Source organism: Pseudorasbora parva, chromosome 17, assembly GCF_024679245.1.
Source record: "Pseudorasbora parva isolate DD20220531a chromosome 17, ASM2467924v1, whole genome shotgun sequence".
NCBI lineage: Eukaryota > Metazoa > Chordata > Actinopteri > Cypriniformes > Gobionidae > Pseudorasbora > Pseudorasbora parva.
In genome coordinates, this window is record NC_090188.1 from 8,162,465 (window position 1) to 8,186,298 (window position 23,834).

At 38.1% G+C, this 23,834-nt stretch overlaps 2 protein-coding genes across 4 annotated transcripts in view; one reads left to right on the top strand and one right to left on the bottom strand.

Moving 5' to 3' along the window:
* The window catches only part of cdh23 (cadherin-related 23), a 351,845-nt gene that overhangs the window by 30,549 nt on the left and 297,462 nt on the right, over nt 1-23,834 (bottom strand). For all 3 annotated transcript variants that reach the window (XM_067422478.1, XM_067422477.1, XM_067422476.1), the window contains exons 28-36: nt 22,728-22,788; nt 22,163-22,308; nt 20,855-20,990; nt 19,245-19,633; nt 15,319-15,420; nt 14,814-14,963; nt 14,602-14,730; nt 14,150-14,278; nt 13,414-13,641 (exon numbers count right to left, since the gene is read on the bottom strand). In XM_067422478.1, coding sequence (XP_067278579.1) covers nt 13,414-13,641; nt 14,150-14,278; nt 14,602-14,730; nt 14,814-14,963; nt 15,319-15,420; nt 19,245-19,633; nt 20,855-20,990; nt 22,163-22,308; nt 22,728-22,788 — 1,470 coding nt within the window. The remainder of the gene's footprint in view (nt 1-13,413; nt 13,642-14,149; nt 14,279-14,601; nt 14,731-14,813; nt 14,964-15,318; nt 15,421-19,244; nt 19,634-20,854; nt 20,991-22,162; nt 22,309-22,727; nt 22,789-23,834) is intronic.
* Nucleotides 279-12,328, top strand: vsir (V-set immunoregulatory receptor). Its single transcript, XM_067421429.1, has 7 exons — nt 279-480; nt 5,146-5,520; nt 5,606-5,668; nt 7,655-7,765; nt 7,950-7,977; nt 8,755-8,927; nt 11,007-12,328. The coding sequence occupies exons 1-7, from the start codon at nt 426-428 to the stop codon at nt 11,039-11,041; spliced, it is 840 nt and encodes a 279-aa protein (XP_067277530.1). The 5' UTR covers nt 279-425; the 3' UTR covers nt 11,042-12,328.

Here is a 23,834-nt window from a genome sequence, read left to right on the forward strand (position 1 = left end):
AAAATGTCTATTTAATATAAATTATTACTACAAATTGAAAAACTTTCAAGAACGTACAGAGAAATGCTGATGTTTCAATTAAATGATAATTATATTTAAATTATTTACATTACTACATATTAATAATATAATATATAATATGGTTGAAAACAATTACCATAATTCAATGCATTCAAAATTGTTGTCTAACTTTAATTTTAACTGTAATATTTCTAGTCTAGTGGGAGGAGTGATTTGGAGGGAGGAGAGACAGCAGAGTGAAGTATAGACTCTTGTTTCTGTGGTTCACTTGATTCAGAGAGAAATAACTTACTGTAAGAACAGCTGAGTACACAACACACGGGAATAAAAGACTATACAAGTTTTCTGTCATCACGCCTGGAAAAATTGTACAGGACTTTGGACTTAAATTGAAGACAGGACTGATGGATTTATTGTGGGCTCTCTTGCTCTGCGTTCATTTTCTAACTGCAGTTAAAGGTAAATCTACTCTATTTCTGTTCAGAACGCGTTCTGGCGTTGCTGGGTTAATTAATAACTCGTCTGTTTGCATGTGCGTCAAATTGACGTATTTCGTTTTTGCAATGTTGTAGGGTTTTAACATCGTGGTCCAAGTTTAAAAACGCGTCTCGAGACATCCGCGTTCTTTTCAGTCACGTCGCGTTCCAAACGCGTGCTCGGATTCTGACATTTGTTTACTTGTAAAACGTCCTCAAGGCTGATCGGGCGTGTGTCAGCTTGTTTCAGAACGGGAAAACAACTGTTCTCTCTCTCAATTTTTGGCCTGAATTCAACGTTAAGCTACAAAAAACTGTCATCTGTCATTTCGACTGTGTAATGCTACTTCTTCACTGTCATTTAGTTCGGTTGCTCCTTTTAATTTTCTTCTGTGGTTTAAAGGCGTGTTATTTTGGTTAAGTACGTATAAATAGGTGGAATTATACCGAGAATAAACCCAATGTTTTTGGTGCATTAAGTCGCTGAGTTTAAGCTCTCTCGTGCGTCGACAATAACAAGCGAATTTATTGTTAATGTTGTTGTTTCGTGAATATTTCTATCATGTGAGGTTTATCTTACAAATGTAGTGGATTGGCTAAAACGTAGATTGTAGTTAGTGAGCGTTACATCTAGCGAATCCCACAGTTGGTTTGTAAGTAACGTTACATAACCTACGTAATATTAGCTAGTTTTGTCAATAATGATTCATAATTCGTTGTCTTGACCCGATGTTACAGAATAAATCAGTTGAAAAGGAAAACTCGAATAGACCTTTAAAAAAAAAAAAAAAACCATAATGTGTGGTTCCGTCAGAACTCGACATTTTATAATGATTTTAATGTTAATACATGTTTTAATTGGATAATTTCTTCCTCATTGAGCACTATTCCCTCTCAGCCTAGAAAAAATGCTGGGTTCCTTTTTTTATGTATAAAAAATAAAATCATAATATATGAGTTCTGATTGAACCACATCCTACTTTATGTAAATGTATTGTTTTTATAGAGTCTATGTGCGTTATTATTTCAACGGATTATCCAGTTTTAGTTTGCAGATTAATTCAATAATCCACGGTAGTCGACTATGGCTGTTTCATCATTTGGCTTTATTGATTTTTGCCAATTTTAGAGAGGTTGGTTTAAGGCAAACAGTACTACACATGTAGGTCTTCAGGAAGTGGCAGGGTTTGTTCCCAGAGGGGAAGCTGTTATTAAGTATCCTGGTCAGATTTCCATACCAGGGGGTATCGATTCATTGCCTAACCAGCCCTACACCCTTATATGGAGGTGTGATCTTTCTCAAAAAAAAAAAAGCCTGATGGTTTCATCTTAACCAGTCCAATGAAATAAGCATACATAGACACAGGGAGACAGACTGAAATGATCCCAAATGGAATGAGACAGGCAGACTATCTGTGGAAGGATACTGCACTGGGATTACATTCCTGACCCCCTGGGTTTGTAAGTCCCTAGGAGAGGCTACATCCACAGCGTCTTCTCAGTAAGAATACGAAGGGGACAAAATGACCAACTGAGAACTAAGAGAAAAATAACACGAGAGAAGAGGGAGGATGCAATGATGAGCATTAGTGGTGCTTGCTTAACGAAATATTACTATTGCTTATTGTTCTTGACTCTTAGCAATGGTGCCTTTTTCCAACTTGCCCCCATGATTTCAAACAGATCTTTACTATAATAATAAGTCCACAAAATATAATGATTTTGCTTCTGGAAACAGTCCAATGCTCAAAAACTAAACCAATCAGTTAATGCATGATGAGGAGTTTCTGTAATGGTAGGCAGATCCTGATCTGCAGGAGGTTTCAGGTGAAATGGGACAGTCCCTCACAGTCATGCCCTCTGCAGATGGGAGGGGGGTTCTTAGACCTCCATGGCTTTCATTAACACCTTGTAATGAGGCTCTTAAATAAACAGTGATATGAGAAATGAGACCAACACATGTAGGTGGGGGCAGCAATGGGGACTCTGACAATGCACTCTTATAGTCTACCATGAAAGACAAAATGAGATGTGAGCTGCTCTCAAGTTTACATAGTTTTAGAGTCAGTACTACATTAAACTACTATATTTAATGTTGAATATAATGTATAATAATGCAATGGAGGAATATTTGTGGGTCCTGAAAATGCCAAATGTCTTATGTTACCAGTAAAGAGTTGACAGTGCGCAAGCATATTTGTCTAAAATAGCTATTTCGGCTTCAGAATCATGAATATTTTTATTCTCGTGTCACCTTTTGGTGACCAGTACCTGTCTTCAAGTCCAAGTCTATTCATTTCCACCCCCAATGCAATGCCAAATTTAGCATTTCAATCAACAGTACAACTTGATCTTGGCAGTATAAATCTCTCTTTAAAGAGGTTCAATCTTTGACCAGTAACAATCATAAAGACATTCTTTCTCCAAAAAAAGAAAGAAAAAAGAAGCAGATTCTGGATGGTGGTGCATGTCAGCGGCATGTAAATGTGATCATTCTTCAGATATCATTAACAAGGAGCAGGATAGATGCTAATGTTCATGCAAATTTTGTGGCACAGATGCTTTTGTGTTGACGTCACAGATAAGCACAGATAAACATATTTGCAGACAGATGTCCTCAGGCAGAGGACATTTCATTATTATTTTTCTCAGATGAGTACTGGGCTCAAGTTATGGTCAGTGATATCTTCCAATCTTTCAACAAATCGTGCTCATGTTGTTTTGATCCCTCTTTGAAAGGATTTTAAAGCTAAATTTTGGATTGGATCTCTGATCGAACCATAACCCGGTACTTAGAGACGGCACGTTTATGTCCAGAGTGTGGAGTAGTATTACATCCAGTCACAACAAAGACATGTTGAACTGACGGCAGCTGCCAGAGCTGATTCCCAGCACAGGATCTCACAGGGTGGGAAATGGAGCCCTGAACCGGATAATTAGCGCTGATTGGGAATATGAGGACGGATGAGGTTTATAGGGAATAATAGGGCAGGAGGGATTTTAACTGTTGTGAGAGACAGGAACGGACACACCGCCCTGAGCTGCACTTTATCACACATACGCCGCTTCCTATTGCTCTTCCTGACACACATACACACAGATTTAAGCCATGTGCATTTAAGTCACTCATCTTAATTTAAAGAACCATTCCTGCAGACTGCACATTAAGGTCAACAGCACACGTATTGATAGTAGAGGGGGACACATACTGAAGGAAAGCCATGCATTCAAGCAGTCAATATCTGGGTCAATCATTCATAAATAGGAAATAATATATACCCAGTGATGAGAAATGTAGGTTTTTCCCATTTGATTTGCCTTGTAGATAAACATTCAGCTCTGGTTCATAGGGTTTGTATGTGTAATTTGGGTGTAGGTCTGTTTTTGTCTATTACAGGATTGGAAACAATGTGTGCCACTCTTATTTTATTACACACACACACACACACACACACACACACACACACACACACACACACACACACACACACACACACACACACACACACACACACACACACACACACACACACACACACACACACACACACACACACACACCAACTTGAACACAGAACATCACAGTCATGGATAAAAGAAACAATAGCAGCCAAGGACTGAAGTCTAAAATGGCACCTGTTGTTTGTTCATTAATGTAGTGGAAATGCTTTTCCTCCACAGGGTTTCACAAAGCTTGTTTTTTTTTCTTTTGTATAAAATAGTTTTACTAGTTTTAGTACACAACTGGACACATAAGCAACATTTAAATGTATAAATGTGACTGGAGTTGCACAATTTACACTTTTTGAAAGGCACAGTGTTAAAGTAATTTGTTGAATTAAAATAATTGATAAAATAAAATAACATAATATACATTTTTATATAAAGTAAAAGCACCAAACGCACACATGGAAATAAGTAGCCTGGATGCCAGCCAAACTTAGCCCCGTCCACAGCATTTGAGGTCAGGAAGTTTGGTCTGGAACAAGCGGCAACTTCCCCCAGTCTCTCTTGAAACCAATACGGAAGTGACTTAAATTTCAATTCATCGACTGGCCACTAGGGACATGCTCCAGAAGGGAGCAGAAACTCATTGAGCTCCATATTAAAATTCCCAACTTTACAGCAGAAAAAAACATGTTTACAGCCTGGTAAAAATTTTGGTTTTGGTCTATATGTCTAATTTTGCCCTTCATGACAACTGTGAGCACGTCACCTGAGCTCCATCAACGTCCCAACGTTCTGTTATTTGTGAGTGACGCGCTGCCAAGATGGCAACGGCCGACTTTGAAGCTTCAGAAACTCTCTTCTTATGGTTGACATCATAGACACTACGTCCATTTTTTTACAGTCTATGGTCTGGACTTGATCCGTTGTGGAGCAACTATGCCAATGGAGCAGTATCAGACTCATATTCTATCGATCGAATCAATCAATCAATCAGTCAGTCAGTCAGTCAGTCAGTCAGTCAGTCAGTCAGTCAGTCAGTCAGTCAGTCAGTCAGTCAGTCAGTCAGTCAGTCTGTCTGTCTGTCTGTCTGTCTGTCTGTCTGTCTGTCTGTCTGTCTATCAAAATGTATTTAAGATTCAAAACTTTGATATTAAATGTAAATCTTTTATTACATTTTTTTCTCTTTCTGTCTCTCCAGCGAGCGGTGAGCATCACTCTCTAAGTGTTTCTGTGCCTCATCGGATCTACGAGTGTCCTGAAGGGGCCAACGTCACCCTGGAATGCATTCAGCTCGGATCCAAGGCTCACGCAGGGGACAAGTTGCTGAAGACTTGGCTCTTCACGTCTCACTCACAGGAGCGCTGCCACAAGGGCATACACCCACGCGGGTCCAAAGACACCAACCGCTCTCTGGGAGTGGAATACATCACCAGTGACAAGTTATTCTCCATCTTCTTGCAAACCATCAAGCAGAAGGACCAGGGCAAATACTGCTGCCTGCTTGTAGACTTTCATGACAAACACAAAGTCGAGCAGGAGGTCCATGAGTTCATCTTCCTGACTGTGGTGCCAAGTAAGTGAGCCAGAAGAGAGGTCAGGTGTGACAATCATGTATCCCCTTCGTTCCTGTGTGATCTTAATGTCACATGTTTCCACAGCAAAGGCACATCCTTCCAACGGCAGTCTGAAGTGCTTGGAGTGGTCTCACAGTCCTTCTGATGGTACGTTTAACGCCACAAAAATAACACAGAGGCCCTAAAAAGTATTAGAACACGTCACACTTAAAAATGTCAAACCAAGTGGGATCTGCAAACAAATGATGATAAGTATTTCCTCAGAGCTAGCATCCATTTTTACTCAATGAAAGTTCCCCTCAAGTCCACAAGTATAGTTTTGAGAATAAGACACATGTATATTGAGCCTATTTTAAAGGAACTGTATGTAATAAATCAGGGTATACGCAGGAATCCTGAAGTTAATTCAATACCTTTTTAAGACTTTTTAAAGACCTTCTCAAAATATTTTAAGACCTCATCGCACTTCAAGTTCTAATCGGCAAAAAACCTCCAAATCAAAAAAGACCAATTTTGTATCGTTTATATATTGCATATCTGTTCCGCAACGTATGGAGGGCGACATTACCTAACTGCGCATTTCGCAAAATACATGACGTCACCCGTAGACAGCGCTCGCCAGGGATGAAAATTAACTTTTTTCAAAGTCTACCACTCAATGTTTTTACCAGCCACTTTTTTGTTTTTAACTGACCATGTGTAACTGCATGTGAAAATTAATACTACAAGCTCTACAATACATAAGCAATTTATTTAATCTCAAGTCTCAATGAAATACTGACATTTTCTCTTCCTCGCTTATAAACACAATAAACATGAACTGATATACATTTCATTTAATAAGTAGGGCTCTGTGCGCTCTTTTTTTTTACCTGGATGTGGCATTTGGATGATTTCCCAACAATGAAACTATTCGTTTTGGCATCTTTGAAGCATGTTGACAACATACCGAGCAGAACATTGTCAGAATAGGATGCACCGAAATCTAAATTCTTGGCCGAAACCAAAAGAGACCTGATGCTTTAAGACCTGATGCAGGGATATGCTCGTCTTTCTCGACTGTGCATACTATACAGTTCACTTAAGGCATATTCAGACTATGTCTGCTAGGATACTCATCAAGATGTACATGTTGACATACTTCTTGTGTGAGTTTGTCCGTTTAAGCGCAAGACTTGAAAGAGAACTCAATATTTGCGCGCTGTGACGCGAGTCTTACAGCGAGTCTTACAGCGCGTCTCCACACAAGTGATGACGGAGAAAACGACTGGTTATATGCGCACATACGGCAGCACTCGCATGCATTGAACAAAGTTTACAAAGAGGTGAAACAGCTCGGTAGGTGAAGCGAGTTTACCCGACACAACTCAAAATCAGCCGCATTTGGCTGGTGGTGGTGCTAATTTCCATCCCTGGCGCGCGCGCTTCGAGCCGATCTCAGACTGAGCTCCCCGTTGTTTTTTAATACTTATGGGGATGAAAATAAATATATTCAATACATATATTCAAAATCAGCCAATCTAGCAACCTCGAGTCAGGGGGAAGGGGGAGAGGGGATATAAACCTGCAGTACCAGTTTTGGCCACAATCTTACATAAACTTCCTTTAATGTCCATGTTAAAAAAAATGACTGACTTTTGACCCTCTATTTCTGTGACTATTGAAACTAGATGCAAGTTTTTGCACTGCAAAGTGATATACAAAATTGGCTAGCTGTTTAGTGAAGTCACCCTTAAAGGTATTGTTCACCCAAAAATGAACATTTTGTCATCATTTACTCACCCTCAAGTTGTTCTAAACCCGTATAAGGTTCTTTTTTTCTGCTGAACACAGAAGATATTTTAAGAATATGGAGAACTAAACATTTGATGGGCCCCATTGACTTCCATAGTATGAAAAAAAAAAATATATATATTCTTTTGTATTATGCAGAAGAGAGAAATGAATAGAAGTTTGGAACAACCTGAGGGCGAGTAAATGATGACAGAATCTGTTCTCTATTTTTATATAATACATGCAAACTGGCATCCAATGACATTCATTCATTTTTAAGTGTCCAAATGCTTTTAGGGCTGATTCACTACAGATATCTTTTCTCTTTTCCATCAATAACGTCTCTGTCTTTTTTTTCAGACTCAGTGGCTGAAGGTCTGGCTATCGCAGCATGTGTGGCTTTTATTCTGTGCCTCCCGCTCATTCTGATGCTAGTTTACAGACAGAGACAAACAGTAGAGCGACACAGACGTGAGTACACACACGCAGACGCAGACTTAGTCATGTTTTGCTCACACACTTACTCTGACCTATATTGTGTGTGAGAGAGTGCTGCACAGTCTGCTGATGGCAGTACAGTAGCTGCACTAATTGTTTTAAAGAGACTGCATTTCCTTTCTCACTATAAACCATTTCCTGTTCCTGTTTTTCCCAGGTTCACATGAGCTGGTGCGTATGGACAGGTGAGTTTCCACAGTGACCTCAATACTCTAGATCCAGCAAGGGTATTTAGCTGAATCTCACAAAACCATGTCCATTTTTTTTTTTATCGCAAGATTATTTTTTTAATGAGAATAAAGTAAATTTTCCTTCTTTTAACAGAAATACTTCCAGATTGTTGATTTATTTTTGCAATTTGTATTATTCTCTATGGTGATTCCCGTTACTGTATGTTTTTATAATGAAGTAAAACATTTCTATAAATCAGCATAATTTAGCATACTTTACAAAGTAAATGTTATTTTTTTAAATGTACTATTATGATTATGATTATTATTATTTTACATTAAGTCCTTTTATAATGAGAAGTTGGAGGAAATGTGCCAGTCAAAAATAATTTCACAATGAATTTATTTTATTTTATTTAATATATATATATATATATATATATATATATATATATATATATATATATATATATAAATCAATGAATCACATACAAAATAAAAGTTTGTTTACACACAAAATGTGTGTGTACTGTGTATAATTATCATCTATATAAATACACATTCATTAATATATATTTGCATGTATATACAGTATAAATATTTATATGATGTTAAATATATAATTATGATTTTCAATTTTCTTTTTCTTTTTAAACATACATGTGTGTATTTATATACATAATAATTAAACACAATACACACATTATGTAAACACAACCTTTTTGGATGTGATTAATCTCAATTAATCAATTTAACAGCAAATATTTTCATTAAACCTCTGTTTCTCTCTAGTGAAGCCCAGGCACATGAGAACCCAGTGTTTTTGTGCGATTCTCCACAACCGAAACCCCGCACTGTATCCCAAATCATGAGGCAGTCATCTGAAACAGGACGCCACCTCCTGTCTGACCCAGGGACTCCACTCTCCCCGAACATCCACGGGGAATTTTTCTTCCCAGCACATGGTAAGACACACATTAAACTGTAATCCAACTCCAAATAGCTAAATCTCCAAATCTAAAGCTTGTCTAGAAACATCTGGTGATCCACTACACACACAGATACACACACGACAACGGTGATTAACATACCCAATCTTAGGGCCCTTTCACACCTGCCTTGTTTGGTCCGCATATTCTGACTTTTCAGTTTAGTCCGAATCAAAATTACAGATGTGAAACCTTCTCCGTACCACAGTCCTGACCAAACAGACGGAATTTGGTCCGACAAAAATAGGTAGTCTCGGTCCGGATCAAACTGAACAAAGGTAGGGTTCGTTTCTTGTGTGAAAGCATTTTCTGTATAGTTCAGACTTTCAGACCATTTACAGGAAGTTCTGGTGGTAGGATTACTGAAAAAACACAGATTAAACTCACAGCACATGCATTGATGGAACGCGCAGCATTTTAAACAGAACCGTTTTGTGTAGTCAGCTTGCGTGACTACACAGTGCTTTGCTTGACTATTTATTTTCAAGCTTTCACACTGACATCAGACACACGTCCGCTAACAAACCAATCAATTTTAAGACGCAGCCCACATAGATAATGACATAATGTAAAGTCCTTTAGTGCGCTTGCATAACTGCAATGTGAAAGCAAGCCAAAATTAACCAAATGGATACAATGTATCAAAACACAAACTTTGGTTTGGATCTTGGTGCGGACTTTCAGGTGTGAAAATGCCCTTAAATGCACACACCACCACACAAACAAAAATTTGTTTTCTTAAATTTGGTAGGCAAAAGCTGTACCCCACACTGTTTCAATGAAAAATGAACACATGCAGGCAAATCTGCACACAGTCTGAGTCTTGTGTGCGTAGGTGAGCGCTATGAAGTCCAGCTCACTAGTCTGAGCACAGACACACGCCTCCTCTCCTGTAACCTTTAACTCAGCGGAATTTACAGAATGTCAATTTCCCCTTTTCTCCCTCATTTCACAACACTCATTTCTGCTTCTCTGATGGCAAGCCGGATTCTGAGAAACTGAGAACGTGTGTGTGTATGCATGCATGTCACTTTCATGTGTGTTTTCATTATACATGACCTACTGGCACATACAGACAGTTCTGTATTCCCACACAAAAAAACGTTAAACAAGTTTGCAAGTTTTACCCATTTCACTTTTTCAATGTGACTCAAATTGAAAACAGGATATTTAACGATGATCTGATTGGATCAGAAAAAGTGGGTGATAAAAATGCCAGCTGGAAGTAGTATACGAGGAAGTGCTTGCATTTTGATAAAAGATTACGAAAAACATTTTTTTTTTTGCAGTAATATTTCTAAAAAAACCACAATATTTAACATAATATGCATGACAAAAATTAAAATGTATATTAAAGGGGTCATATGTTTTTTCCCCCCATGTTTCCCTTTTCCTTTAGTGAGTAAAGTATCAGTTTTAGCATGTATGCGATCTGCAAAGTTACAAAGCTCCCACAATTCTATCTAACAGAAAATGCTGCTCTGCATCGACATTTTTTGGGCCTTCCGAAAAAGGATGAAATTTGGAATCAGTGGTTATGCTTTATTTATGGACAGTATATTTTAGGAAAGTATCCTGAACGTGGGAGAGTATAAAGCTGGTTAAGTTCTTCTGAAATCGTGCCAAGTTAGTTCCTATGAATCTGACTTGGACTCGAACTCAAAGTTTCAGAATCTGACTTGGACTTGAACTGATATAGTAAAACCGACAACATTATTAAAGCCCCGTTTTTTCTCCCTCGTTTAAAGAAATTTCTGTGTACACATGAGAGCACTGAAAACGATGAAGTATACAAGCCAGGCCAGTGTGTGGTGCTGTATTTCTGCCACAGAAATACACTAAAAACAGAGAAGAAGAGTTGTGGCTAGAAGGGGTAAAGCAATGGTAGGAAGTGAGGCAAAATCTCACAATAAAATAATAACAGTAAATAAGTAACTTATTTACACTAAATTACTCTGGGACCATTTCCTACCATACACCTATTATGTGTTGATTCTACACGTAAATTATGGCGGTGCAAAAAAAATCTTGCCTAACATGCCTTTTCTTTTCCAGATCCCATCCCTGAGTCTCCCAACTTACTGGACTAAGAGAAACACCTAGTGCTTCTTCCTTCTCTTCCACATCATCATCATCATCATCCCTCGATTCTTCCTGTCTTCTACAAGGAAAATAAGGAGAGATTCACCCCAAAGAGAAATGACAACTGAACTCATCTCTCCACTATTATGATGGGACCCCTTAGCTGGTGACGTCTGTGTCTGTCTGCTGACTGTCCTTGAACAGGTTAAGGCACAAGTTAGGGCACTAGGGCGAGCAAGATAACAGGGAATTTTTATGAAGAGGATCCAAAGATGCCATTTGAGCAGAAAAATGTATTTCAGCTAAGCTGTTTGCACACATTTTTGTTCGTCCCATGCTTCGTGTGTCAGTCACACGAGGCTTCATTTGCACTTAAATGACTCTTTTCCACTCTGTCATCTCTAATCTGTATTCATATTCTCATCCACTCTCTTGTAGAGGTCAGGGATGTATTAATACCTCATCCACTTCTGTTTTACCCATCCCAGTACTTTCTCAATTCCTACTTGCTCAATACTCAGCCAAAGTACTCAGTTATCACTTTATCCCTGAAATGGCGCCGGTGCTGGTCCCAGATCTGGTGCTCAGCCGGGGAATCTCCAGATGCACGTGACTTAGTTTCAAAGTTTTAAAGCTAGTTTTACTTTCGAAAATAAGCATCTTTATATAACAGATCCAGACCAGCCTGGGACCAGCACCAGCATTGTGTTGGTGGAAAAGGGATGTTCTCAGTACACTCACCGCTAGACCTGCTGAGAAACAATGGGCTTTTTTTAAACCCTTTGCGGTGAGGGTGGTGCTTTTATGATACATGTAGCTTGTATGATGCATCAGAATGAGTGCAGGTTTTTTTTGGTGGTAAATGTTGCATCTGTGACAATTAAACACAAATGCTTCCTACACCACCTGTGGCTTTAAGGGTCTGAGGGCTCAAAAAAGAAGATTTTCTATATTTTGTATTGTGTGTGTGAGTAAGTGTATATTAATTTTCTTTCAAATTACAAAAAGACGGCAAAGAGCTGGAAGCTTAAAAGTTGAAATTCACTGCCAAACAGAATGCCAAAACTTTGCTTTGAGTATGAATGAAAGATTGTGGTGAATGACTGCAAATCCACATTGTACATATGCTGATAAATACGCTACTTTACCAGTTTGTATATTTGAAGCCACCCATGTGCCTGTAAACAGGTAGCGCCGTATATGTAGCTGCAGTGACGATGCTGTGAAAACTGCTGATTCTATTTGCTTATATTTCTTTTTATAAAAATACAAATAAATAAAGCGTTCTGTTGAGAGCGGAGAGTCCTTGTGCCATGTTTGTGCAATAAATAATCTGTTCAATCACACGGAACTGCCTGAGACAGCAAATGGTCTACGGATGGGTGACGAGGCATCTGAACCATAATGAGAAGCTTACCCAACCTCTACAAAAGAAAAAAGAAAAAAAAAGATTTGATTGAAATCAGTTTGATTGGAATCATCTGAAAGACAACATATCCCTAAAATGTTCTTTCAACCTGTCACTTTTTGAGCACTCAGCTCTAACAAGCGGATCCAGACATTAGAGGACCAAAAGTCACACTTGATGAAACACAGACCGCTGTGAGGTTCACAACAGGAATCAACGAGCTCTTAAGAGTGCAACTTCCTGTTTCAGAAATATGGTTGTGGTTTCCTGTTTTTGCTGTTTGTTTTTTCAGACTGGCTTTTTAAAAAGCAAGCATAGAATTGTATGCTTAGTGTCAAAAAAAGAAAAGATAAAGGAAAACAATTGTCAAAATCTGTTTACAAGAAGCTGCAGGAACTACTGATGTACTAATGTAGGGGGCGGGGCTTGAGACATCAGGATCTGACTGGATCATAAAATGTAGGTTATCAAATGTAGGTTATTTTGCCTTGGTAATGTCAGGGGAAAGAGAAGAGCAAATTAGAGATGGAGATTCATTTGATTAAAGATCACACAAAAAACAGGCAGCTACCACACGTGCACACACACACACACACACACACACACACACACACACACACACACACACACACACACACACACACACACACACACACACACACACACACACACACGCGTCTGGTTAACTATCTTTGTGGGGACTCTCCATAGACGTAACAGTTTTTATACCGTGAAAACCATATTCATATCTCCCTACACTGCCCCTGTCCCTAAACCTACCCATCACAGGAAACATTCTTCATTTTTTCTTTCTCAAAAAAACTCATCCTGTATGATTTATAAGCCTTTTGAAAAGTGGGGACTGCTGGCTGGTTCCCACAATGTAGGGAATCTCAGATTTTACTATCCTTATGGGGACATTTGGTTCCCACAATGTAATATAAACAAGGGCACACACACACACACACTTACAGATAGAGGTGGCGTGCCATCATCTTCCACAGTCACAGTGAGCATGTACTGCTGCTGTTTTTCTCTGTCAGGAGGTGACGGTCGGGTCACTATCTCTCCCGTCATACGGTCTATTCTGAAGGTCAGGTCCTGGTTCCCACCGGTGATGTAGTACGACAGCATGGCGTTGGGTCCGATGTCACGATCCGTCGCTATGACACGCAGGACCGATGTACCACCCCCCACATTCTAAAACAACACACACATTTACCCAGTATAATTCTGTTACATGTTGGTGAAAAGTCACAAACATTTACATTATTACTATAACCATCTTGAAATAACTCTAAATGATAATAATAATAATTAAATGTAAAATGGTCATGCTAACAAACTTTAACATCACCATACCCGTCTTTAAATATTTCTAAAATAATAATAATAAGTTAAAATAAAACATTAATTTTTAAACATTAATTTTATCATTATATATATATATATATATATATATATATATATATAAATAATGAAATAAAATGATAAAATTAATGTTTAATGATTTAATTATAAAATGAATGATTATATTGTTAATATGAATATGATTAGTTTAAATTTTCTTTACTACAAACTAAGCTGATTTGACTGACAGAGTGACTACATTTCTTTCTTTGGACATGTTTCATGCATTGCAAACATTAATATTATCGACTAAGGTGTTGATGGCAACACTGGTTTGAGGTGCATTAACCGCACTGACCTCACTGACGCTGACGTTGTATCCACTAGGGCTCTGCACCACAGGAGGGTTATCATTTACATCCAAAATATTCACTGTGAGTGACACGTCTGTGAACCTCGGCGGGGAACCATTATCTGTCGCCCGCACCTGATTCAAACACGCAAACACACAGGTATCATTTAAACTTCAGCAAACAAACACACAGATCCCTCAGAACACATTATGCAAAACATACTATATTTAACTGTACAAGGAAACATGTACAAAGTCACGCACCACACATACTGTTGGAGTTATTAAGTATTTGGCAGACGTGACTTATTGAAAGAAGTCTCTTATTCCCACCAAGGCTGTGTTTATTTGATCAAAAATACAGAAAAACTGATGTTCTTTAAATTACAAATGACAACGTTTAAAGTCACTAGAGTTTGGTACAGAGTCATAGCATGTGTCCAGTGTCTCTCTCTCACTCTTAGCAGGTAACGGTCCACGGCTTCACGGTCCAGACGGGCATTCAAGTAAACCTCTCCGTATGTGTTATTGGCTGTGTTGATCTTAAACACGTCCTGCATGTTCCCTGCGATCAAGGTGAAATTTACCTAAAGGAAACAAGAGGGTGATGGAGGCGGGTTATGAATGATCGACAACTCCTCTGACAGTGTTCTGTGAATCTCTCCCTCACCAATCCATTTCTTCCAGCATCTTTGTCCCGTGCCAACACGACCGCAACTCTCTTGCCAATGGCTGTGTCCTCAGGAATAGCTACCGACAAATCAGAAGTGATGTCAAACTCTGGGCTGTTGTCATTCTCGTCAAGAATGGTGATTGACACCTGTCAAAAGTACAAAGCAATGGATGACGTTTCTGACATTATATTAACATTTGTTGCATTTAAAAATTATTAGATGACAAAGAATTACTCATTTACCTTCTACAAATGTGCATCAAGAAAGAAATAAGAAAAAAGAGAATAAAACCGGTTAGATGTTTATATAGTACATCACAATCATGTTGTCATATGTCATCACTATCACTCTTGCTTCTTGACACAAATTTACTTTAGCAAACTTTACTTTACTCTACACTTTAGCAAACATGGCTATACGTCACACAATTCAGGATAAGAACACGTTTTCTTCTCTACAGTATAAGTTTGACCTACAGATTGAAAAACAGGAACTCATTACCACAGTGGAGCCTCTCTTGGGTCCTCCATCATCGGCCACAACAGTGAGAGTGTATGAATCCCCTTGCTCTCTGTCCAACAGTCCTGTCACACTAATACGGCCCTGTAGAGCACACACAATCCAGGTAAATCTTTTCAAAACTGAATTAAACTGGAATCATTTTGACCAAAGTGAGACAGTCCAGTCAGTAAGTTTGACTACTTGGTCTATTTAAACCTCGCAAGACTTTTTTTTTTTTTGCTGTGACAAGATAGTAAACAAAACCCATTCTAACTCTCCAGCATGATTTTTTTTGTTCCCCCTGCAAGAAAACTCACTGACTAACAATATTTAAAATTTGAAACCAACAGCTTGCATCAGCGCAAACCCATTTTTGGTGTTAAAACAACTACTGTCAGGATTTACTAAGACACGCAGTAAAGAATTTGCACTGAAAAGCCGTGGACAGGGTTATTTTTGCGGCTGAACTTTTGCGTATGCATTTTTAGGAGTGTCCTTTTCAGATGCAAAATTTATGGGAGGATATTTAAATGAATCACACAAGGTGATTTACAGTGGGTACGGAAAGTATTCAGACCCCATTACATTTTTCACTCTGTTATATTGCAGCCATTTGCTTAAAATTAAGTTCATTTTTTCTCATTAATGTACACACAGCACCCCATATTGACATAAAAACACACAATTGTTGACATTTTTGCAGATTTATTAAAAAAGAAAAATTGAAATATCACATGGTCCTAAGTATTCAGACCCTTTGCTCAGTTTTTAGTAGAAGCACCCTTTTAATCTAATACAGTCAAGAGTCTTTTGGGGAAAGATGCGACAAGTTTTTCACACCTGGATTTGGGGATCCTCTGCCATTCCTGCTTGCAGATCCTCTCCAGTTCTGATAGGTTGGATGGTAAACGTTGGTGGATAACAATTTTCAGGTCTCTCCAGAGATGCTCAATTGGGTTTAAGTCAGGGCTCTGGCTGGGCCATTCAAGAACAGTCACAGAGTTGTTGTGAAGCCACTCCTTCATTATTTTAGCTGTACGCTTAGGGTCATTGTCTTGTTGGAAGGTGAACCCTTGGCCCAGACTGAAGTCTTGAGCACTCTGGAGAAGGTTTTCATCCAAGATATCCCTGTACTTGGCCGCATTCATCTTTCCTTCGATTGCAACCAGTCGTCCTGTCCCTGCAGCTGATAAACACCCCCACAGCATGATGCTGCCACCACCATGCTTCACTGTTGGGATTTTATTGGACAGGTAATATTTTTCTCCACACATACTGCTTAGAATGCCAAAAAGTTCTATATATGTCTCATCAGACCAGAGAATCTTATTTCTCACCATCTTGGAGTCCTTCAGGTTTTGCACTGAGGAGTGGCTTCCGTCGGGCCACTCTGCCATAAAGCCCTGACTGGTGGAGGGCTGTGGTGATGGTTGACTTTCTACAACTTTCTCCCATCTCTCGACTGCATCTCTGGAGCTCAGTCACAGTGATCTTTGGGTTCTTCTTTACCTCTCACCAAGTATCTTCTCCCCTGATAGCTCAGTTTGTCCGGACGGCCAGCTCTAGGAAGGGTTCTGATCGTCCCAAACGTCTTCCATTTAAGGATTATGGAGGCCAATTTGCTCTTAGGAACCTTAAGTATAGCATATTTTTTGTTGTAAAAACTACTTGGTCAGATCTGTGCCTTCAGGCAGTTCCTTTGACCTCATGATTGTCATTTGCTCTGACATGCACTGTGAGCTGTAAGGTCTTATATAGACAGGTGTGTGGCTTTCCTAATCAAGTCCAATCAGTATAATCAAACACAGCTGGACTCAAACGAAGGTGTAGAACCATCTCAAGGATGATCAGAAGAAATGGACAGCACTTGAGGTAAATATATGAGTGTCACAGCAAAGGGTCTGAATACTTAGGACCATGTGATCTTTCAGTTTTTCTTTTTTAATAAATCTGCAAAAATGTCAACAATTCTGTGTTTTTCTGTCAATATTGGGTGCTGTGTGTACATTACTAAGAATTTTTTTTACTTAAATGAGTTTAGCAAATGGCTGTAATATAACAGAGTTAAAATTTTAAGGGGTCTGAATACTTTCTGTACCCACTGTAGGTTTGCGCTCGTCAATGTACTGGTATTTGCAACATTATTTACCGCCTATGTCTTAAACCAGACCCTAATTTGCACTGCTCTTGGTAGATTGTGTTTGTCATTATGGAAATGATCCGGCTGCGCCAGTGTGATTTCATTTGCGCATCGTTAGTACATCATGTGCAAAATAGGAATAGCGCTCTTAGACTAATTTGCCCTGTTTAGTAAATATGACCCTTGTTGTCAGGTGCGTTACATTTTAGGGCAAGCCCAGAATCTAAAAAGTTTCTCCACATTTCCTGCACTGATTTTGGAAAAAACTGAATTGGATGGATTTAAGCACAATCCATGTATTAATCAGACTTGAGAGTATTACATTTGTGTATTGTTATTGTCATATTGAGACAAATAAACCAAAAAAAAAAAATATATATATATATATATATATTTTAAACACACCAGGGGAAGGAAATATGAACATTTCACTTTTAAGGAGGCTTCAAACTGTAAAAAGAAACAGATTTTAAGACACAAAGAAAATGTCTTGATTTTTTTGTTCACCCCGCAAGAAAACTTACTAACCAATTACCGTGCGTTCATAACCGCTGCCGGAGAGAGCGTCAAAATTCGCTCTTGCCGCCCTGCCAATGGCGCTGTAGAAAGCTTCGTGGACGCGCTGCCGTTCTGACGATGATCGAATGATTTTTCTTTTTTTAAACTGTATTTCAAGAGGTCGCAAATCAAACAAGCATGTTGATTGATAGACTGACCACAAGTAGGGTACAAATTAACCTCATGAAATCGTTTAAATGTTAAAGTAAGAATGAATTGCATAACCGCTGAACAATGAGCGTTCTAGCGCCTATAAAATAGTGTTGCGTGACTTCTTAACAAATTACAAATCACTATGAATGATATCGTCATAAATGATAGGGAAACCCGCACAGCAATGATCAACTTCTCTTACATTTTGCATGGGAACTAATGTGGTCGGAACTAAAGTTTACAGGCCTGCGTTCTCTGGGTTTCTCTCAAGCGGAGCACTTCTACATTCTGACTGGTTGCCGCCGAACCGCGTCATAGCTCATTACCATAAAGTTGAGCTGATTTCAACTCTCCTCGACGCCCAAATCTTCAAGACGTGCCACGCCACTCTCGTCGCCGGCGGTGTGAACGCACAGTTAGATTTGAGCTTTAGGGTCACATGTCCAGATTCAGCCTTTCATAATGACATTGAGGTCTGGTTTCACAGATAAGGCTTAGATTAAGATAGGATTCGGCCTTAGTTCAATCTTTTTTTTTTTACTGATGTGCATCTAGCACTGACATATTTTAAGATCTGTCACTGCAAGTTGCTTTCAGTTAACACAGCTCAAACATACATTTTAGTCTGGGACTAGCTTAAACCTTGTCTGTGAAACCGGGGGTAAATGTTGTAATTTCATTCTTCAATTCTAGGCGAGAGAAAAAAAAATGTCCTTTGTTTTAGTGATAGGTGTTTTTCCACATTTTCTGTACTGATTTTAAAAGGAAAACGTTTAATTAGATGGATAGATGGATTTCAATAAATATGTGTTAAATGGACATGCGAGTACAGCATTTTTATTGCTAGCTTTGCTAGAAAACTGCTGAAGCTGCATGCTGTATGGTGAGTCAAACATTAACCTGCTGACTAATCAATTAGTAAAAATGAGTAGTCGTCAGCACCCTATTACAAACAGTGTTATTTTTTGAGTTGTTTGCATCACTCTTGGTGTGATAGTTCACATTGTAAAATTGCCACACTCAGCAGTGACACTCAAACCAGACCCAACTATTGAGTTATATGGAGTTTCCTCACCGTGATACTGTCAATCTTAAAGAGTGCCAGGGCAGCTGGTGAGGTGTCGGGGTCAAAGCGGTATGACAGCTGGTTCAGGTTATCGGCCGACTGCGCCTTCACCTGGACCACCTCCGTTCCTGTGGCGATGTTCTCCCTCAGTGATACCTCATAACCAGCTGACAGAAAGGCCACGGCTTCGTCCAGTTCGTTGAGTAGAGTGACGTAAACGGTGCAGTAGCTGCGGTGGAACGGCGGTGATTGATCTGTGGCCGAGACATTCATTAAATAGCTGGTCTTGGTCTCGTAGTCCAAGTAATCCACTGTGGTTACCAGACCCGTACTCGTATCAACCTCAAATTTACGGTCAGAACCAGAGACCAGAGCGTACGCCACAGCGCCCCCATCCCCTAAAAAGAGAGAAACAGCAACAACAACAAAAAAAATTATTGAAAGAAATTAATCCTTTTAAGCAAGGATGGATTAAATTGCTAAAAATGGACAGAAAACAAATTATATTGTTATCTTTCTATTAATCAAAGAAACCTGAATAAATTGATCATGGTTTACGCAAAAATATTCAGCAAAAGCTGCTTTCTACATTGATGATAATATGAAATATTTCAGCATATTAGAATAATTTCTGAAGGATCATGTGACACTGAAGACTGGAGTAATGATGGCAAATATTCAGCTTTGATCACAGGAATAAATTATATTATATGCATAAATATATTCAAATTGAAAACAGCTATTTTAAATTGTAATAATGAATATTAATGAGCATAAGAGACTTCTTTAAAAATCTTACCAACCTCGAATTTTATAATGGTATTTTAAATCGATTTAGTTTTATTTGATAAAAACTATTTTAAATCTGTTTTTGATAACACCATTTCGTCAGATTATTTTTGTACAAAATACCAATTAAATAAAGAATAAAGCGAAAAAATATATAATCAACTAAAATGTAAATGGATAAATCCCTTTTTTAAATCGCTTTAAATTAACATTTAAATAGAAACATTTATTTAAATAATGTTTGGTTCACACACATTTTTTTTTACATTAAATTATTTATTGTTGCATTTAACTAAAATTTTTATGACAACCATTTTATGAAATGTGATTTATTTATTTACATGTTTTAATTTTTTAATTATTTAACGGATTACTCATATTTTCAAGTGGCAGTCTGCGCTCAATGTACATTTGTTAGAGTAGCTGACTTCTTTTGCAAAAAGCAGCTTGTCAACAATTTATCAACAGTATGTACAGATCTGAAGTGAGGCCTTTAAAGATGCAGATGGAAAGACGTCTGTCCATCTTATGCCATGCTGGACATCCCCCAGGAGGAAGTGAAACAGAGAAGCAGTAACGGACACAAGCAGAAGTGCAATAGAAATGCTGTGATATGGTTTTGGCATTAAGAATCCATGGAAATAAACAACATAGCTTGAGCAAAGTAGTTGTGGTATTCAAAACAGTATAAAAATAATAAATGAGAAGTATTACGAATAAATAATATTAGCAATATTAGATGTTCCTGTCTTTCACAGATTGACTTCCTCAGTGAACTGCTGTGGTCAAAGCAACATCGCACACACAGTGTGTTTGGGTTTATTGTGTACCTGTGTCAGGGTCTGTAGCTCGGACAACAACCACAGATGTACCAATCCCAGCAGTCTCTCTGAGCCCCAGGCGATTGTACTGTGACTGAGTGAAGACGGGAGTCTCGTCATTCACGTCTTCCACGTACACGATCACCTAGAAATGCAAACTCGCAATCAGTCTGACTCACAACTGCTACATACACACTCATATTATATACTTCCTTTTATTCTAGAAAATGTCCTACTACTATGTCATTTTTTTTTAAAGATCTCTTATGTTTATGTTACATGTTCTCTGTCTTGTGTTTGAACTTTTGTGTTACTTTTGGTCCCGAGTGCCATGTTTGTTCTTTTTCTTGTCGATTAGTCTTGATTGTTCTCAGGTGTGTCTTGTTAGCTCTTGTGATTGTTTGTTGTTGTTTGTTGTTTGTGTATGTAATGTTCAGTCGCGTGTCAAATCTTGTAAAATGAGGACGACTAGGTTACAAATGAAAATACAAGCGATTAAATTGGAAAAAGAGACACATGGATCCAAATTTGTTGGTTTTGTGTGACGTCGAACTGTGAATACAGATACTATGGCTCGAATGCATTTACAGATCAGATAATAATGTGTCCTTGACTACCTCTGTACAACAAACACATTCACACTCGTCTTTTTAACGTGTATGTGGCCAACATCCGGATACAGGTGACATGGTACATGTAAAGTGTAAAGAAGCCCTTAGGTAAATAACTATGTATGCATTGTTTAAGCAACCTTTCTGATTTGCAATGCACTCTTTTTATCACTCACATCAGTCCTGCCATACATATTTTTACATGTTCATTCCATTTTACTTGGAAAGGTCTCTCTCTCACACACACACACGTTGTGATTTTGTGAATTGTGGGGACTTTCCATAGGTGTAATGGATTTTACACAGTACAAACTGTACATTCTACACACTGCCCCTGCCCCTAAACCTACCCATCAAAGGAAACATTCTGCATTTTTACATTTAAAAAAATGATTTAGTATATTTATAAATCTATTTACATTCCCACAATGTAGGTGATCTCAGGTTTATATTACATTGTGGGGTAATATAATCCCCAAATGTAATATAAACAAGTACGTACACACGTACACACGTACACACACACACACACACACACACTTTCCATAATTGTTTTTTATACTGTACATTCTGCACAACTTCATTAATCAAAAAACATAATTTAGTATGATTCATAAGCTGTTTTTCCTCATGGGGATGAAAAAAAGTCATGATATTTGTCCCTACAAAGTAGTTTTTTTTTCCAGGATCACACACATAAACACACCCTGACGGAGCTGCGCATGCTGCCCTGGTCACTGTTGTAGGCCTCCACCTCCAGCACATGAGAGCTGCGCGTCTCTCGGTCCAGAGCCACAGTTCCTCTGCTGATGAGTCCAGACAGACTGTCCATGCTAAACTGACCATTGTTTCCTATAGAGAGCAGAAATCACACACACACATAACCATACTGCTGAACTCTGACATAGTACTTTACATGAAGCCTGAGGTTGAAAACAATAATGATAACTTTATTATTTTTTTGTCTTTATTTATCAAAAATGTGGAGTCATATTTCATCACAAAAAATAGAAGAAAGAAAAAAGGAAATATATATTTTTTAAAGAAAATGTGTTTTCATATCAACACTGCATTGTGGCCATGTTTACAGTATACCATGGATTTTGTCCATAGACATTTTGAAAATACTGAAAATATTCCTATAAAAATATTTCCTTACTTTTTTTGCATTATATTTTGCAATAATATCGGTTAGTTAGAATAGTACACAGTGTGAGTGCATATGATGAAGGCATTGAGGTGTAAAATCAGGAAACAGGAAGAATATTTACCGGAGAGAATCCTGTACAGAACTCTTCCATTCTCCCCCTGATCTGCATCTGTGGCCTGGACCTGCAGACGACCACAAACACATGTAGCCACAAAACATAAACACACAAGTACTGCTAAAAATGAGAGTGAAAGTAACTAAATGTAAACCCACAAACACCTAAACAACATTTTACAACCACAACACATTATCCTGCAATACATGTTCAAACTCTCAAACAATTGGACACCTTTCTACCGTCTCAATTTCAGTGTGCATTTATTAATAAATGGCAGCAACAAATAAAATACAATCTGACCGGCCTGAGCCAGACACTGGCTCAACCAATGGCGTGAGTTTGTGGCAGGGCCATCTGTGTAATGATGACTATAGAGTGCGAGTTTGTTTTTTTTCATCATTTTTTGCCATAATGATTTTAAAATAGTCTTTATAAGATACTATGCTACAGCTACTATGTGAATCACAAGCAAAAAAAGATTTTGAAAATCATACTAAAAGCCAAAGGTACAAGAATGTGTACTTGGATTTAATGAGGGAAAGAACTACAATCCCATGAAGCATTGCGAACAGCATGATCGAATTAAAAACAATGGAGAAATATAAAACCACTCATTTACAAATGTTGATTACATGTATAATAAAAACAATATATTTCAAGTTTATATATAAATAACCTAATATATATATAAAATTATGACTTTGATACGATACCAGACTAAAATACCTCTATACCAATACTAAATCGATACTACGGTAAAAAAGTTGTTTAACTTTAAAGTTATTAACGTTCAAAATCAACTTCCTTATGGAGAAATTAATTAATGGAGTTTTTAATTCCGGAACCTGAATGTTGGTCTCTATTAGACAAAAAATAGTAACATTTATAAATAAAAGCAATTGGAATAAATAATTCCAGTTGGTATGTAATATACACTATATTGCCAAATGTATTGGGACACCCCTCCAAATTATTGAATTCAAGTGTTCCAATCACGTCCATGGCCACAGGTGTATAAAATCAAGTGCTAGGCATGCAGACGCTTCTACAACACATTTGCGAAAGAATGGATTGCTCTCAGGAACTCAGTGAATTTAGGCGTGGTACTGT